Here is a 19,053-nt window from a genome sequence, read left to right on the forward strand (position 1 = left end):
TTTTGCCGTTTATATATATAGAGATTTGTTGCTGGACATCATATTTGGTGTTGGCTATTTACAATGAAAGACAATAATATATTTTGCTGATTGAGAGGAGAGAAAACTGTCAAGTCTGTAGAAAGCTACCAATGGGACATTGGGTCAATTTTCAGAATCAGCCTGTCTGAATGCAGAGTTGTCTGTGCAAAAGTCTGAATGCTGGTGGTCATCTGCCTGGTGAATTAGGCACCAATTAGTTTAAATTGGGCGACAAGAGGATAAATACTAGAACGCCTGTGAAGCCATATCATGCCACAGCCGATTGATTGATTTATAAATCAATCCTGTGAAACTGTGGTGGCTCACTCGTGATACTTAACTGAATGGTTAGGAGTTTGAATCATTACTTAACAAATCCTGGAGATGGAGAACTAACAGAAAAACCTATGGTAATGTTTATTGTTCACTGTGTTTGTGGCAAACATTTACACCAACTTCCCAACAGAATTTCCGAAAGGTGTGCTTAGTCCCACACTTTCATGACTGGAAACCAACACTCTGTGAAGATAGTCTAACAAGCTGTTGGCCCCCCCCATGCATCAAAAGCAACACAAGAATTCCTGTTATTACTAGATATGTTAAGCCTTGTGTTAGCAATTTCTGTGGGTACAATCTTTATTGTATGAAAATGTTGCTAATGAGCTCAGATCACATTTATTAATAAACTAGCAGTATCACCCGGCATTGCTCGGGTTTGTTTCGACTCTTTAGAATTGGAATTTTTGAAAAGTAAAAATTTTGCATTATGTAGCTTGTTATTCTCTTTAAGTGAACATTTTCCTGGTTGAAATACACTGAAAAATGGTGACACAGCAGTAAAAAAAATCGTAAAAAATAGGGATTTTCATAGAAAAAAAGCACCTTTTTGATGTAAATAATTTTTGGTCTTAACATGGTCCGATTTGAATTTTTTCTTCTACGGAAGGAAGAGCAAGCCTTCTTCTATCATACTCTCAATTTTGGTCAACTTGCGCAGCAGGGTCTCGGAGGAGGTAGTGTTAGTTGAAGGCTACCAAACCTGCCACACACAGACAACTTCAACTTTATATATAGAGAGATTTGATGAATTGAGGATTAAATGCCTGTATTCTGTTTGTGAAACTCTTCTATACTTTAAACCCAATTTATAACTAATTCCCTGGCCTGTGAGAAACATAAATAGAGTAATTTTAAATCTTATCCCTTTCATATGTGTATTTGTATTGTGAACTTACCTACCCACTCACCCTCTCCGATCCTGGGGCCACTTCACTATATACACCACTCCTGTAATTTTGGTGTACAGGCCCAGCCTCCTCCCTGTCACATTTTCATCATCTGTCTCTCTCTCCATCTGAAGTCGCCATATCTCCTCTTCTAATGCAATATGCCATTTCTGTCCCTCAATACTGTTCCCTCCAGTTGAAAGGGGTTTTGGTGACCTGACTGCTGCTAGTGCCACATAAAAAGCACCCAGTTCACTCCATGAAGTGGTTGGCATCAGGAAAGGCATCCAGCTGTAGAAAGCAAGCCAGAACAGACAGCAGAGCTTGTTGTAGTCTTCTGAGTTGGTAGTTCTTGTCAAACCAACTCATGCCAGCTAAATGATGACGATGACGATAATAAATGTGTGTGAGTGTATTCCAAGGGTGATAAATCGAAAGCTACATCCAGTTACTTAAAGTATTCCAAGATAAGTCTAAGAGTGAATAAAAGATATTTTTAATTCATAATTCTCAGTTCAGCATTGACGTGTTCATGCCTCCTTAACTGAGCAGTTTGGCAAAAGAGACTGACAGAATAAGTACCAGGTTTAATGATAAAAAGAAAAAAAACCAAGTACTGGGGTTGAGTTGTTCAATTTGTACAATTCTTCAAGGCAGTGCCCCAGCATGGCCATGGTCTAATAACTGAAATAAGGAAAAGATATATGTATATATAGGTGCAGGAGTGGCTGTGTGGTAAGTAGCTTGCTAACCAACCACATGGTTCCGGGTTCAGTCCCACTGCGTGGCACATTGGGCGAGTGTCTTCTACTATAGCCCTGTGCCAACCAAAGCCTTGTGAGTGGATTTGGTAGATGGAAACTGAAAGAAGCCCGTCGTATATATATGTGTGTGTGTGTTTGTCCCCTCCCACTATTGCTTGACAACTGATGATGTGTTTACACCTTGTAACTTAGTGGTTTAGCAAAAGAGACTGATAGAATAAGCACTAGGCTTACAAAGAATAATTTCTGGGATTGATTTGTTCGACTAAAAGCAGTGCTCCAGCATGGCCGCAGTCAAATGACTGAAACAAATAAAAGAACACACACAAACACACATGCATATACAAACAAAATAAGAAATGTATACATGTACAGAAATATACACATTTCTATACATGTTTATATGTATGTATGCCTGTATGTATGTATACACACTCACACACAAATATATCACACAAACTGACACACTGAAGTAGATTATTGTTCATTTAAAATTACAGTTCTTTCTGTAGAGGAGCTAAACCTGGGACAAGCCTGGAATTTTGGAGAGGGAGCCTAGTTGATCACATTGACCCCAGTGCTCAACTGATATATAATTTAGTCTACCGTTACGTTCTGAGTTCAAATTCCGCAGAGGTCAACTTTGCCTTTCCTCCTTTCGGGGTTGATAAATTAAGTTACGCACTGGGGTTGATGTAATCGACTTAATCCGTTTGTCTGTCCTTGTTTGTCCTCTCTGTGTTTAGCACCTTGTGGGTAGTAAAAGAAATAGGTATTTATTTTAGTGTCTATTTTCCCATTTTCTATCAGAATCTTTTATCTAGTTTGCTCCTATTTTCTACACATTTTTCATCCTCTCTCATTAAAGCTCTTTTTAGGACCAGAAAGTACCGAAAGTTACTTGAGGAACCAACAGAGTCTGAATTCTAATATTCCATGGAATTCCTCACCAACACTTTCATTCAGATACGTCTTGTGGCAAAAGGATACAAGAAAGCTTTCATACAGAATTCAGTTAGACTATGTTGATGACTTTTTGAAAGAGAAACTTAACTAGAATGACAGGATGTTTCAATTTTTAATTCAAGCTGATTAAGAAAACTAGAACATTACAATTAATGGGAAGAAAAGAAGTGGAAAACAAAAAGAAAAACCAGAAAATTACTATTTGTAAATCTCAAAACAAGAGATATTCAGTAACAGTACTTTGGAGTAAAGATTGTTTTGCGAATTTAACATGGCAGTCCTGGTTTAGGACGAATGTTGCTGTAATTTAGCCCCAGGAGACATTGTCTCCAGCTGTTGTATAGCCAGCTGGAGACAATGTCTTCTGGGGCTAAATTACAGCAACATCATCATCATCATTGCTTAACGTCCGTTTTCCATGCTAGTATGGGTTGGACGGTATTTTTTTATACAACAGAGGCTGCCACCACCCCCTGCCGGAGCCTCGTGGAGCTTTTGATGTTTTCGCTCAATAAATACACACGAAACCGCGATCCTCCGACCGCGAGTCTACTGCCCTAACCACTTGGCCATTGTGCCTCCACATTCGTCCTGAACCAGGACTGCCATGTTATGTTGGCAAAACAATCTTTACTCCAAAGAAAAATAATTTCTAAATTGTTCAAAATTTAGCTTTTTATCGAAAACAACTTATCAAATTCAAAAGGCATCTTCAGAGCTATTTCTTTAACTATCATATTTTATATGAAAGAAAATAAATGAGTTTACATCTGTCAGGTATTAAACTGAAAATTTTATTTTTTATTTTTTTTACAAATACCAGTTTATTTTTTATGATTATCTTAGTGTTTGTTATGCACTAAAAATGTGGATGTCAAAATACTGTATGAAGTTTGTTAAGTAACAGACTCCGTTGAATACGGAGCTGAATCTTGTAAGTCTATCACATGTAGATTGAGAAAGGTGAATAAAGGCTGTTGATGATTGATGTCATGTTGAATAATGAATGAAACAAATTAACAAGTCAAATCGAAATAGTCTGAAAAGCTGTATTTACAATACTTGGTTCCATAAGGAACTAATACATGGCAAAAAAATGGTTTGTGGAATGGAAAAAAAAAAAAAAAAACTGAACAAAAAAACAAAACAAAACAAAGGAAAAAAGGAAACCTTGCACACAAATTGTGAGGATAGCTTTTTAAGTGTGGGTGATATTAAAATGCAGAAAAGGGGTCAACTTCTCCTTGGCACAACAATGGACAATAAATTTGAAATAACTGAAATAAGTAGACGTAATAAAAAGAAACAGATATTTTCTTACCTTAACAGTGAAAAGTTTAGAATCTGATGTTTATATTACATGAGAAAGAGAGAGAGAGAGAGAGAGGTAGGGAGAAGGAGAGACGAAAGAAAGAAAGACAACAAAACTGCAGTAAATAACTTTACTAAAAGTGAGGGAGTGATGTAGGTAATTAAATTCAAAAACAGGGCCCAAGTACTTAACAGTTACCAGTCAAAAATAGTCTTGGGAAAATAAAATAAAGTTGATTTGTGTGTCTGAATGTGTATGTGTGTATATGTGTATATATGTGTGTGTGTGTGTGTGTTGGGATGTAGTAAAATAGAAAGAAATAAAAATTAAAGAGAGGTGATGGGGGAAGAAAGGCAGTTCCAGAGTCTTGTGTGTGAGGTGTGTATGAAACTATTCAGATTTGATCTAAGAAAAAGGGAATCCAATGATGGTTGGTTGATAATGGTGAGGAGAATATGAAGAAGGAGCGGCTCAGGTCTTACGCAACCTCTTTCTACCATCATCTGAGGTGACTGGTGTCATGGAAGCAATGCGTTTGCTCTGTCGCGTGGGAGCAAAGTTATTGTTGGTCGGCGTCGAGACACCCGCTGCCCCCGAGTTGCTTGCCATTCCACTGTTATTCATAATATTGTGGGATTTACCAGCTCCGGTGCCGTTCAAAGCAGGAGATGACATTTCAACATTACCAGTATCGACACTGAAAGGAATTGAGGATGTTGACAAACGAGGCTTTTTGGTGCTCACTGGAGTCTCATAGTGTTCGTATAATTTTCCTTTTGAAGTCATTCCTGACGATTGTGACTGAGCAAGGCACATACCTGAAAAAAAAATGACAACAGAAATAATAATATTAATTCATAAAGGAATGAAATAACTGTTAAGATTAATTAATAGTTTTTAAAGTAATTATGGTTTCATCCAACGAAAGCAAGAATACAAGTATTTCACAGAACCTAATTAACTTTAGCATTGACTGGCTTCTGTGCCAGTGGCACGTAAAAAACACCAATCGATCGTGGCTGCTGCCAGCCTTGCCTGGCATGTAAAAAGCACCCACTACACTCACAGAGTGGTTGGCATTAGGAAGGGCATCCAGCTGTAGAAACTCTGCCAGATCAGACTGGAGCCTGGTGCAGCCTTCTGGCTTCCCAGATCCCCGGTTGAACTGTCCAACCCATGCTAGCATGGAAAACAGACATTAAAAGATGATGATTCAGATTATTCTATCAAATGTAATGCTTATTTATTTATATTGCTTTAAATTAATCATGCATTATCTTGTAGCTTTAAGATTTCAATGACGTGACTGCTTACTTTTAGAATGACATGGTATGGTAGGTGTGAGAGGCTGGATCTGGCCAGTCTGAACATAAAAACAAGTAGAACATTTGGGCCAGACACGGCTTGGTTTAAACAACAACTGATTGTTTATAACAACCAACTTTGATTTAGGAATATTTTTTAATGAGAAATTATACCCCACCCACAAACATTAATATTGATTCCCAAAAGCAATGAATGAAGCCCACCAACTCATTTTCTTCATTTCTAGTTGGGCTTCTCTTGTCTCGAAATGCACTTTAAGAAAATATGGATTAACCCTTTCATCAATAAATAGGAGGCATTGTGCCCTAATCTTTCCCTTGGTCAACAGTAACTCATTTTAGAACTAAGGATCAGCAATGGCTGCAAGAAATGTATTGCAGTATTTAGATCAGAGTGAAGGCGGAGAGCTGACAGAATCATTAGCAGGCTGGGGAAAATTCTTGGCAGCATTTTGTCCGTCTTTACATTCTGGGGTCCAAATTTCACTGAGGTTGACTTTGCCTTTCATCCTTTCGGGGTCAATAAATTAAGTACCAGTTGAGCACTGGGGTTGATGTAATCGATTTAACCCCTTCCCCGAACCTGCTGGCCTTGAGCCAATATTTGCAATAATCTAAGGCAGTGAGCTTGGCAGAGTGGTTAGCATGTTGGGCAAAATGCATATCAACATAATGTTGAGTTCAGATTTCACTGAGGTCAATGCAGCCTTTCATCTTTTCAGCATCAATAAAATAAGTACCAGTCGAATAACGAGACTGATGTAATTGATCAGCACCCCACTCCCGCCCACCACCTGCTGAAATTGCTGGCTTTGTGACAAAGCCGTTGCCAATACTGCCTGATTGGCCCTCGTGCCGGTGGCACATAAAAGCACCCACTACACTCTCCGAGTGGTTGGCGTTATGAAGGGCATCCAGCTGTAGAAACTCTTCCAGATCAAGATTGGAGTCTGGTGCAGCCATCTGGTTCCCCAGACCTCAGTCAAATCGTCCAACCCATGCTAGCATGGAAAGCGGACGTATGATGATGATGATGATGATGAGTTTTAGTCCAGAGTTCAAAAGTAGTTTGTGGTGTCAACAATCATCATCATCCTCATCATTTAGTGCCCATCGTCCATGATGGCTGGAGTTGGATGGTTTGACCAGGGTTGGCAAAGCTGGAAGGCTGCATCAGACTCCAGCTTGATTTGGCATCGTTTCAATGGCTGGATGCCCTTCCTAATGCCAACCATTCTGATACGTTTGATATATTTTTTAATTACAACAGAATAACAATTGTTGTTGTTGTTGTTGTGAATGTTACGTGACTAACCTAATTTCTGTTCAATGACTCGTAGTCTTTCTTCTGCTTCCGAACATTCCTTCATCTTCATCTTCATCTCAGGATTGTTCATTGCTCTTTGCTGTTCAACTAAATCAGTCTCAGAGTTCTGGCGCTTCTTCACAGCAGCCCGGTAGTTATGGAGTGTATCTGTAATAGCAAGACAAAAGTTTCAATAGACATCACCACCTTCCCCTTCACCACCATCACCATTGTCTTTCACATTGCTTCCTATCACCATCATCCCTGACCGCCTCAGCTACGACCACCACCACCATCTTCACTGCCGCCTCCACCTCTATCACAACTGCAGCTCACACTATTACCCTCACAAAAAGGCTGAATGGTGTATGGCAGAGGTGGTGGTGGTGGTGGTACCGTTGTTTATCATGCAGCTTTGCAATAAGTTCCAAGTCGACAAATTATATCATTGTTTGGATGAAAATTGTTCATTGCTTGATAAATATTGGTCAAGTTTAATAAAATATAATCAAATTCGATGACTGGCATCCGTGCTGGTGGAGTGCTAAGAGCACCATATGAGTGTGATCTTTGCCAGAGCAACAAGTTGGCCTCCGTGCCGATGGCACGTAAAAAGCACCATTTGAGCATGATCGTTACCTATGTCACCTCATTGGCACTTGAGCTGGTGGCATGGGAAAAATCATTCAAGCGAGGTTGTTGCCAGTGCCGCTGGACTGGCTCCTGTGCAGGTGGCACATAAAAAGCACCATTTGAGCATGACCATTGCCAGTACTGCCTGACTGGCCCCTGTGCCGGTGGCACGTAAAAGCACCCACTACATTCTTGGAGTGGTTGGCGTTAGGAAGGGCAACCAGCTGTAGAAACTCTGCCAGATCAGATTGGAGTCTGGTGTAGCCTACTGGCTTGCCAGTCTTCAGTCAAATCATCCGACCCATGCCAGCATGGAAAGCGGATGTTAAACGATGATGATGATGATGATGATGATGTACGCAATGCATGAAGTGTCATTGTTGTGCCCAAGGCCTAATGAAGGGCCCTCCACAGGAACTAGTCGTATATAATAGTGGGACAGCCACAAAGGTTCAACTTCCAAAACCTTACAATGTTTGCATCAGTTTCAATGCAGAATAACTCAATTCAAAAAATACAATGAAAGTCATTTATAATTAAAGTAATTAGCATCACCATGGTGTTATTGTTGGGAGACAACTGTATAAACTCACCAATTTGTGTGCAGATTGCATGGTAAGCAACTGGTAGGGGTTCACCAAACACTGCTCCACGTAGCTTATCTAAAGGCAATGCTTTATTCATTAATCCTCCAAATTTGCCATTACTGCGGATACGATCTCCATCTCTTGTCAAAATGGTTGGGCAATGGGCAAACTTCACAACCTAAGAAGGAAACAGAAACAAGGGATGAATACACAAAAAAAGGCAAAATTAATTCTATGCAACTTCCATCTTTTATTATATAGCAAAGTTCTTCAAGTGTGAGATTTTTCGTATTATAACAAAGACAGTTAAACTGTCTCAACAGCCAAATAATTAGAAGAGGGTTAAAAATTCTTGTAATTTTATAAAAGACTCACCTCTTGTCTGTAGGAATTCGCATAGTCTAAAGAATCCAAGAACATTGTATCTCCCAACAGCATTCCAAACACTGAACAAAAACACAAAACAGAACAATTAATTCAAATATGAACAAAGATGGGTTCAAGGAATGTATTTTGACCCCTCTCTCTCCCCACTACCACCCTCTCACAACTATAAACGTGTTCCTCTCATTACCTTGCCTGAAATCATCACACACTCCCCCTCTTCTTTAGGGACCACTTTACATCCTTACAGTGACATGCAACCAAGAGAATACCCTCCATCAGGCATTTGCCATATTCTGAACGCCTTACTTCTCTGGGCATGGATACATTGAAACTCCGACGTCTGGCAGCTGACTTGGCAGACACCCATAAAATTATTAACCATCTTACAAACAATAATTCCGAGCACCTTTTCAAACTCCACCCATCTAACACCCATGGACATGTTTACAAAGTCAGAAAACAGCACAGCTCCCATGACTTTCGGAAACATTTTTTCATGCTAAGAGTTGCTGAAGCATGGAACAAACTGCCGGCATCAGTTGTTAGTTGTTGGAGCACTGCATCCTTCAAAACTTCCATTCTTCCTGATATTCTCCCCTCCATACACACACAAGCATGTATCTGACTCATACACTGTTCACTTCCCAGACATTTGTACATTACTTCTTATGCTTTATATGCACTTTTGACAAGTTGTGGTGCACCTGAGCACTGTATACAGTAATTTCATTATTATATTATAAGATACAAGGAGCTCTCAACTGGTACAAAGCCATCTCCCTCAATACTTTAGCCCTCAATTGAGGGTTCTTTGTTTCACAACTTATTTGGTGCCACGTAAAAAGCACCCAGTACATTTTGTTAAGTGGTTGACATAAGGAAGGGCATCCAGCTGTAGAACCCATACCATAACAGATGACAATCACGATGCAACTCTTGAACTTATCAGATCCAGTCAAACTGTCCAATCTATGCCAGCATGGAAGGTGGGAGTTAAATAATGATGTGGACACACATAAACACACATGGGCACCTCATCCAATCACCTCTCAATATCAATCCCTCTGCTATCATCTCTCTCACTGCACCTCTACCCAGTTGCCACTTCCCTTTTTCTTGCTACCGGGAAACATTTCACTTGTTGCCCATTCTTCATACATAAAAGATTCTCTCTTTGCCACTGCCATTGAACCATCAGATTATATCTCGTGTGCATTATGACTGCTTCTCTCTCTCTCTCTTCAAATGCCTGCAGTCTACTCAACCGCATGCCGTTTCTTTCTTCATCTCCCTCTGTCACCTGATTTACCATTATTACCCTGCTGTTGCTCTCTTCTTACCCCTCCCCCCACCACCCCCAACTCCTACATCACTAGTCATTTCCCACCACTCCCTACATCACCCTCTTCAACAACCCTACCTCCCTTCCCGTCACCACACTCCTAGCTCCTCTGTCCCCACTCACCTCCTACCTTCAGGGCTCACCTGCTGCACACCTCATCACCACTATTCATCTTCTCAGAGCTCCCACTAAAACATTCTCAGCCCCTCTTCTAAATCTGACCAACCAACTGCAGATCCTCTTCATCAACAACCTGTTTGGCCCTCTTCCCTCATCGTTTACCCACTCCTGTCCTAGCATACAGCTAACCCCCACTCCCTCTGGGGTTTGTAATCTTTTGGGCTGCATGGCAAACTCACTGGTGCTGGTGCCATAAAAAGGCACAGAGGGATTATAAGATAATCCAATAATCTAAAAAAGGATATATAGCTGAATTGGATGAGTTATTGAACATAGGGAATATTTTGCAGAGATATTACTACTAATGGGCTTTTGTTTAATATTTTGCTAATAAAACAGGATTTACTGGGATGTCTAAACCAGTGCTCTGCAAATGGTGTGCCACAGTGTAACCTGAATATAATTTTTTCTTCTATACTTTTCATCATCATTGTTTAACGTCCGCTTTCCATGCTGGCATGGGTTGGACGGTTTGACTGAGGTGTGGAGAGCTAGAAGCTGCATCAGGCTCCAGTCTGATCTGGTAATGTTTCTACAGCTGGATGCCCTTCCTGACACCAACCACTCTCAGAGTGTAGTGGGTGCTTTTTATGTGCCACCAGCATGGGAGCCAGTCAGGCAGGCTTGGCATCATCCATATTCGGATGGTACTTTTTACATGCCACCAACACAGGAGCAAGTCAAGGGGTACTGGCATCGGGCACGTTTGGTTGGTGCTTTTTATGTGCCACAGGCACGAGAGCCAAGCAGTGGGTATTGGCATCGGCCACATTTGGATGGAGCTTTTTATGTGCCATGGAATGGGAGCCAGTCAGATGGGCCTGGCATCACCCACGTTGAGATGGTACTTTTTACGTGCTGCCATATTTTTAGTTCAGGTGTGCCACCAAATTTTGAAAAGAATATAAGTGTACCACAAGTGAAAAAAGGTTATGGAGCATTGGTCTACTCAACCAGGATAAATTAAAGTAGCATCTACTGCAGCAGCTCATTGCCAATGAAATAAAAACAAGACTTATTTCTTAAGTAATTTCACTCACCCAATTTACATTTTTCTTCTTGGTGACTGAATTTAAGAAGTTTCCTTGCATAGACTGGATTCCCAGGAGGTTTCCATTGAGGTCGGAATTTTTCATGAGGTAGAAGTCTGAAACGAGCATAAAAAAAAAAAAAAACAGTTTCTGAATTGAAAGTAACAATATATATTGTCTTCACATACTGTCTTAATTCTTAGAGAAATTTTCAGACAAGGTGTCTATGTCTAGCAGTAGCACAGTCCCAGATGTGGGAGCAGTATTCCACTGGAGTCTCACTTGAATTTTGTAAAGGGTTAGTAGCTAATGAGGTTAGGTAGACGGAGTAGGACCTAAAGAAGGCCAGCAATGTAATGTTAGTTGGGTTTTAAATGTGAGACTGCCAAGACAGACTTTCAGTAATGGTGTGACCCTGAGGTTGCAGGCACTGGGTTGTTCACATGGTGGTGGAGGGTTAGGATTAATGAGTTGTAGGTGGTTGGAGAAGTTGAGAGGGAATAATGAGTGGAGGAGAGAGAGAGACTTTAAACCAAAATAATTTGGAGGTCTTTTTGGCTGGTATCAAGATGAGAGTGATGGGGAAGTGGAATCTCTACGTGTACTAACACCCACGCCAGAGCTATGTAAGAAAGCATCCATGCTGGTGCCACATAAAAAGCAATTAGGAAGGGTATTCAATCATAGAGACCATGCCAGAGCAGACAATGGAATCTGGTGTGGCCCCTGGCCTTGCCAGCTCCTGTCAAACCAGCCAACCCATGCCAGCATGGAAAACGGACGTTAAATGATGGTGATGATGATGATGATTATGTTTCATATATTTCAGAGTGGAGTAGAGGGTTTAGTTAGGTTAGGCAGCAGAGATGAGCTTACAGACAAGGGCAAGAAATTTGTGAAAAGGCTGTTTGGTTATATGCTAGGAAACGATGTACGGAGTGAAGGTTGGTTCAGAGTCCACCTATTTCATACTGTTTGTTGGTTTGGCTCAGTGGTTAGAGCGCTGGGCTCACAATCATGAGGTTGTGAGTTCGATTCCAAGACCAGGCTGTGTGTTGTGTTCTTGAGCAAGACACTTTATTTCACGTTGCTCCAGTTCCCTCAGCTGTAGAAATGAATTGCAACATTACTGGTGCCAAGCTGTATTGGCCCCTCTGCCTTTCTCTTGGATAACACTGGTGGGAAGGGGAGGCTGGTATGCATGGACGATTTCTGGTCTTCCATAAACAACCTTGCCTGGACTTGTGCCTCGAAGGGTAACATTCTCGGTGCAAACCACATGTATTACAGAATCTGTAGTTTTGATATCAACAGAAAAGTTTTTGAAGATATATACACACACAGGTGTATGTAAAGGTTGGTTAAGTGAGAAGAAACAAAGAGAAATTTAGAGAAAGACTTAAAAATGACCTTTGAGCAGAATTTTGAATCTTTTGATGAAATCAGTAGTTTGAAGAAAGGGCTTTAAAATCTTAGCTAAATAGTATAATATTTAGGTGCCTCATTAAAATATGGCACTAGTGGGTTTCCATTCATTTGAATTTTGATTCTAGAAACAGTTGCGGAATGGAATGTTGTAAATTATGAAATAATTTCTCAGAAATCTAAAGAAATCTCAAGTTTTTGTACTTTGGTAGGAACCTAGTTTTGGATGTGTCTAATTTCAAATCATCATCAGATATTATATTTAAGAGATGAGGAATTATGTACATTTGACGGATATTTGTCCTCATCTTCATCATCATTTAATGTCTGTTTTCCATGCTAGCATGGGTTGGACGGTTTGACCGGGGTCTGGAAACCATAGAGGCTGCACCAGGCTCTAGTCTGATTTGGCAGTGTTTCTACAGCTGGATGCCCTTCCTAATGCCAACCACTCCGTGAGTGTAGTGGGTGTATTTTACGTACCACCGGCATAGGGGCCAGAGCAGGCTGGCAAACGGCCACAATCAGTTGGTGCTTTTACATGCCACCGACACAGACGCCAGTCAGGCAGCGCTGGCATCTGCCACGTTTGGATGGTGCTTTTTACGTGTCACTGGCACGGGTTACAACTACAATTCCCATTTGAATTTTTATTTTGATGTTGATGTAATTGACTCAATAGGTCTTCTCAAGAACAGCGGGTCACTCTACGATCCAAGGTTAGCACAGCAGGCCATCCTGCGAGCCATGAACTCACTTCATTTGCCAGGTCTTCAAAGTCACAGCATATCTCCAGAGGTCTTGGTCTTTCGTCATAGCCTCTGTGAGGTTCAATGTACAAAGGTCATGCTTGACCACCTTGTCCCACGTCTTCCTGGGTCTACCTCTACCCTGGATTCCTTCAACAGTTTGGGAATGGCACTTCTTCACACATCTCTCCTCATCCATCCTTAGTACATGACCATACCAATGCAATCATCTCTCCTGCACGCTGCATCCGAAGCTTCTAATGCCCAACATTTCTCTCAGGGCGCTTACACTCTGTCGTGCATGGACACTGACACCACACAGCTGATATACCCTCCAGCCTTCATCAGGTGTCTTGGGGAAATTTCAAACCTGTGCTCTCATTCCTAAGGTATTTTTCGATGTTATTATTATTATTATTATTATTATTGTTATTATTATTATCATCATTATTATTATCCAGGTCACTGCCTGGAATTGAACTTGAGATTACTCTCTTGAAACAAACTTAGAAAAGCTATTAATACTTACTTGTCCCATTCTGGAAGGGTTTTCTTATAAATAGAATCTAATGGTAACACTTGCTGTTTGCCACTGGTTTGGTTGTAGATTTCTTTGGCCTGTTGAGACAAACAATAAGGAAAGATCAAGTTATTGGATCTCAAGGTATGGGTGAGCTTGGAATTAACATGGCAGATGGAAATGGTTATTGACAACTGATGGTGGATCCCTTTGAAAAAGGTGGTTAAAATAGGGATGGAGAAGATTTAACAAAATAAGGGGAGTTAAGTGAGTAAATTAGAAAAGGTGATTAGGAAAAACAAATGACTGACATGCGGGAAAATGAGTCTCAAAACTATTTTTTTTTTATGCAAAAGACAAAAGGTTGTGTAGTCAGATCCTAAGTGTATGTGCGGAAATAAAAGATGTTTGTTGAAAGTAGGTGTAGAAGCCTGAGGAGATGAATAAAAGCCATTATTTTATAGAGAAGTATGCAATTTAATTCCAGGCAGATGTGTGCAGCTTTCTTTGGTGCAATGTCTGGCCTAAACAAATGGGCAAAGTGGTTAATTATTTAGGGCCAGTGGTGGTAGAATGGAGATAGAAGACCACATAGAGTTGGTAATTTTGTGGTTGTGGTAGGCAGACACAAGCAGTCTTCTGGGAAACAAACTTGAGAACAGAGAGAGAGAGAGAGAGAGAGAGAGAGAGAGAGAGCTGTTATACTCAGGAGAGATAAAGACATTCCTTAATCACCAGTATTGAAAAATGGATGCTAAACAATTAACCCTTCTTTAGCATACAGATTATTCTGTCAGATGTAATACTTATTTATTCACACTGTTTTGAATTGATCATGCATTAATCATGTAGCTTCAAGATTTAGACAATTGATTTTTTCAATTTTTAGAATGACATTGTGGGGTAGGTGTGAAAGGCCAGATCCGGCCACTTTGAAAAATGAAAAAGGAAGAATATTTGGGCCAGATATGACCAGTTTAAATGCTAAAGGGCTAATGATGAAGTGCTAAACAGAGTAAACTATTTCTTTCATAACTTGTAAAGATATAAGCAGATAAAGGTTAGAAACCATTGCATCAAATAAGTGAGGACGGAAACAAAGTGTGGAACATACCTTTTTAGTGGTTGTAGTTACAACACAGTCCATATCAGCTGACATGTGCCATGAGAGGACACGAGCTATATCATGGTCTTGAAGTTCTGCAAGCTGACCGATCTGCCAAAAGAATTGATAGAAATAAAAGGATGAACTCGTGAGAGTAAGATGTCAAATTAGAAACCATGGACTAACACGACACAATGCTCTGAGTGACTCGGTTACTCTGTCCTATAAACATACAGAGCAGCTTTATTTCACAGCTGAGAATGTCGAGCAAAAGCAAAACATTTGCTCCATTTATGAAAGACATTGAAATTTGTTTAAAAACTAGATTAATCTGGGAAAAAAAACCCCAGATATAATATCATTAGATTATCAATTAAGAGTTACCTGAATGACTAATATAAAATTATAATGTGATGGATATTAGAAATAAGAGTGATCTCATTAGTTGGGCCTTAATAGTCAGAAATCCTAATTTTTTTTTTTTGTAACTTGTATTTTAACACTTCCTTTGAAGGTTTTTACATAGAATAAAGGAAAAATAGGAAATTGGAGACTGTGTTGTTGTTGTTATTAAGGTAAACAGTTTCATGAAAGGCTTCTACAGGACATTGTACTGAATGAGTGTTATGTCTTTGTCTTAGTATAATGCAATATTATGTTGTTTGTTTGTTTGTTTGTTCCTTCTCGAGCCATGCCTGGCTCATAAGGGCCAGTTTCTTGGCGTATAGGTTCCCCACCTGGACGGGTCGCAGGTGAGTTGCAAGATGCAGGAGGAAAGAGTGAGAGAAAGTTGTGGCGAAAGAGTCAGCAGAAGTTCACCATTACCTTCTGCTGGAGCCACGTGGAGCTTAGGTGCTTTGCTCATAAACACACACATCATCTGGTTGAGATTTGAACCCACGATCCTTCGACCACGAGTCTGCTACTCTAACCACTAGGCCATGTGCCTCCACAATGCAATATTATAGTATAGTGCAGTGATTATTGAAGTACTCATGATTGTAAGATTGTAGTTTTGATTCCTGGATGGGGTCAGGTGTTGTGTTCTTGAGCAAAACACTTCATTTCAGCTTGTAGAAATGAGCAATCCTGCGATGGGTCAGTGTCCCATCCAGAAAAACTGGCCCCATGCTTCTTATGGAGTAAATATAAATACTCTTCTGGTCTATAAAGAAAAGAATTTATTGGATAATAACACTAACTGCTTTAGTTTTGAACGTATTAAAGTAAAAATAGTTGAACTCACTTTTCCCAATATCTCCGGATCACTAGGCGTTTGTGCCAGGCCACAGAGTCGGCGTGGCCTGCTGAGCAGTTCATCTCGTTCTTTCATTCTTGTCTGAAGAAGATTATCAATTTGCTCAATTGACTGAAGTTGTACGAGCGGAATGTTCTGCTTCTTCAACTCCATGCGTAGCTGCTGTTCTAAGTGGCTGGCTTCATGGTTGGAGACTGGACACAAGAGATACCATCACAATTATACACAAATAAACGAGATATTTTTAAGTAATAAACAAAAGGAAAATAATTTCACTCAATGGTGATTCCATGGTCTTTTGGTTGGTTGGAGCTTTGAATCAGTAATTTGCTGGACAATGATTAGATACAGAAGGGAGAAACTGTACCAGGTGAGATTTAATATATTCCAGCGCCGCCTGACCAATGCCAGTGCCGCCCTGACTGGCGTCCGTGCTGGTGGCACATTTCAAAGCACCAACCTATCGTGGCTGATGCCAGACTCCCCTGGCACGTAAAAAGCACCCACTACACTCGTGGAGTGGTTGGCGTTAGGAAGGGCATCCAGCTGTAGAAACACTGCCAGATCAAGACTGGAGCCTGGTGTAGCCCCTGGCTTCCCAGACCCCGGTCGAACTGTCCAACCCATGCTAGCGCGGAAAACAGACGTTAAACGATGATGATCAAGAACTCGTATCAATTTTAGGTAAGGAATAAACATCTGGACGAAGACTGTTGTAATATAAAAGCTTTTATGATTGTCATTAGCTGATTGTAGATTCTGCCTATATATTTGTTCAATAGGCGTAGGAGTGGCTGTGTGGTAAGTAGCTTGCTTATGAACTACATGGTTCCAGGTTCAGTCCCACTGCGTGGCACCTTGGGAAAGTGTCTTCTACCATGGCCCCAAGCCAACCAAAGCCTTGCGAGTGGATTTGGTAAGCAGAAACTGAAAGGAGCTCATTATACATACATAGGGCGCAGGAGTGGCTGTGTGGTAAGTAGCTTGCTTCCCAACCACATGATTCCAGGCTCAGTCCCACTGCGTGGCACCTTGGGAAAGTGTCTTCTACTATAGCTTTGGGCCGACCAAAGCCCTGTAAGTGGATTTGGTAGATGGAAACTGAAAGAAGCTTGCGTATGTATATATGTGTGTGTTTGTCCCCCCAACATCGCCTGACAACCGATGTTGGTGTGTTTCAGCAAAAGAGACCACCAATAGAATAAGTACTAGGCTTACAAAGAATAAGTCCTGGGGTCGATTTGCTCAACTAAAGGCGGTGCTCCAGCATGGCCACTGTCAAAATGACTGAAACAAGTAGAAGACAAAAGACCGTGTACAACAGAATATGGTAGTTTATTTGATAACTAAAGATGATCTCTTTTCAGCATTCTGAGGAGGAAGCTTCTAATCTTGGAAATATTCCTGGTAATTTCTATGGTTTACTCTTTTAAACCAAAGGATATTATTCTAGTCTTTCTAGCTGATAGAATGTGGCTCAGCCACTTGAATGTTAATTTTAGGAGCATGCTATTATTCTGCTGATTAAGTCAACTGGAACCCTTTGTAACCAACGGGGTGCCAATTTTGTTATTTGAGACCATGACATTTGGAACAATTTCCCTTTCCAGTGCATTTAGCTGTTAATAAGTGTTACATGGAGGTACAGCTAAATCTGTGTAGATAATTGTGGAGCAAGATGGACTATAATTGCTGACTCTTTGTGATTTGTTGTAGCAGTTTGATAAAAGCTTGCAGCTGACTAGCATTGCTATCCAGGATAGGAAATATCTTATTCAACTATGCTTCGAAAACTCCAACACATGCTTCCTGCTACACAGGACACCACGTTTGTATCACAATTTGTGAATACTAAGCAATGTTAGAGGTTCCCAGTGAATCCATCAGTGGTTCACAACATTTCTTATTTCTTTATTACCCACAAGGGGCTAAACACAGAGGGGACAAACAAGGACAGACAATGGGACTAAGTCGATTACATCGACCCCAGTGTGTAACTGGTACTTAATTTATCGACCCTGAAAGGATGAAAAGCAAAGTCGACCTCGGTGAAATTTAAACTCAGAACATAACAGCAGACGAAATACCACTAAGTATTTCACCTGGCATGCTAACGCTTCTGCCAGCTTGCCGCCTTCACAACATTTCTAATGGTACACTTTGATATCAGGTCCAGAACGAAGTGGTTGGAAAATGAACACAATGCCAGATCCAAACCTTTGATTCAAAATCTCTACAATCAAATGCCATTAAGACATTCACTTCTTTAATTGAGAGTAAATTAAATCACAAGAAATTCATTAATAAATGATGAACTTGAAATAACATAAAAAATGGAAATCTAAGATGTTACTCCACCTCCCAAAGAATGACACATTCCTCTGAGATTTAATAAAATGAAAGTTGTTATTAGCAGTTATATACAAAGGCATACTTACTTTTTAATTCATTTATAAGCTGTTCTGTGGTTTCAAACATTGATTTGTAGGCTCTGATAGCAATTTGAATGGTATCTCTTTCTTTAGAGAGACTGGCCATACGAGATTGCTTCTTGCAATCTAGAAGATAAAAAAAATTAAAATTTCGTGTGAAGAAATAATTTTATAAATTAATCTGAATCTAAAATAATAAAAAAAAGATTTTGTCAAGCATTTGAAACAAGTATGTTTATTGTTTTTAAGGGGCTAAATTTGATGTAAAACCAATATTTGTTTCTTTATTGCCCACAAAGAGGCTAAACACAGAGGGGACAAACAAGGACAGACAAAAGTATTAAGTTGATTACATCGACTCCAGTGTGTAACTGGTACTTAATTTATCGACCCCGAAAGGATGAAAGGCAAAGTCGACCTCGGTGGAATTTGAACTCAGAATGTAACACCAGACGAAATACGGCTACGCATTTCGCCCAGCGTG

General features: G+C 40.2%; 1 protein-coding gene across 3 annotated transcripts in view; it reads right to left on the reverse strand.

Annotated features, from left to right (window-relative positions):
- Window positions 1-3,754: 3,754 nt before the first annotated feature.
- LOC115209208 (structural maintenance of chromosomes flexible hinge domain-containing protein 1) overlaps window positions 3,755-19,053 on the reverse strand; it is a 101,371-nt gene continuing 86,072 nt past the window's right edge. For all 3 annotated transcript variants that reach the window (XM_029777461.2, XM_029777459.2, XM_036500832.1), the window contains 9 exons: window positions 18,576-18,695; window positions 16,126-16,331; window positions 14,889-14,990; window positions 13,784-13,872; window positions 11,090-11,196; window positions 8,516-8,586; window positions 8,147-8,318; window positions 6,930-7,088; window positions 3,755-5,107 (listed from right to left, as the gene is read on the reverse strand). In XM_029777461.2, the coding sequence (XP_029633321.1) occupies window positions 4,761-5,107; window positions 6,930-7,088; window positions 8,147-8,318; window positions 8,516-8,586; window positions 11,090-11,196; window positions 13,784-13,872; window positions 14,889-14,990; window positions 16,126-16,331; window positions 18,576-18,695 (1,373 nt within the window). In that variant the 3' untranslated portion in view covers window positions 3,755-4,760. The remainder of the gene's footprint in view (window positions 5,108-6,929; window positions 7,089-8,146; window positions 8,319-8,515; window positions 8,587-11,089; window positions 11,197-13,783; window positions 13,873-14,888; window positions 14,991-16,125; window positions 16,332-18,575; window positions 18,696-19,053) is intronic.

The sequence above is a fragment of the Octopus sinensis genome, linkage group LG3 (genome assembly GCF_006345805.1).
Source record: "Octopus sinensis linkage group LG3, ASM634580v1, whole genome shotgun sequence".
Classification (NCBI taxonomy): Eukaryota; Metazoa; Mollusca; class Cephalopoda; order Octopoda; family Octopodidae; genus Octopus; species Octopus sinensis.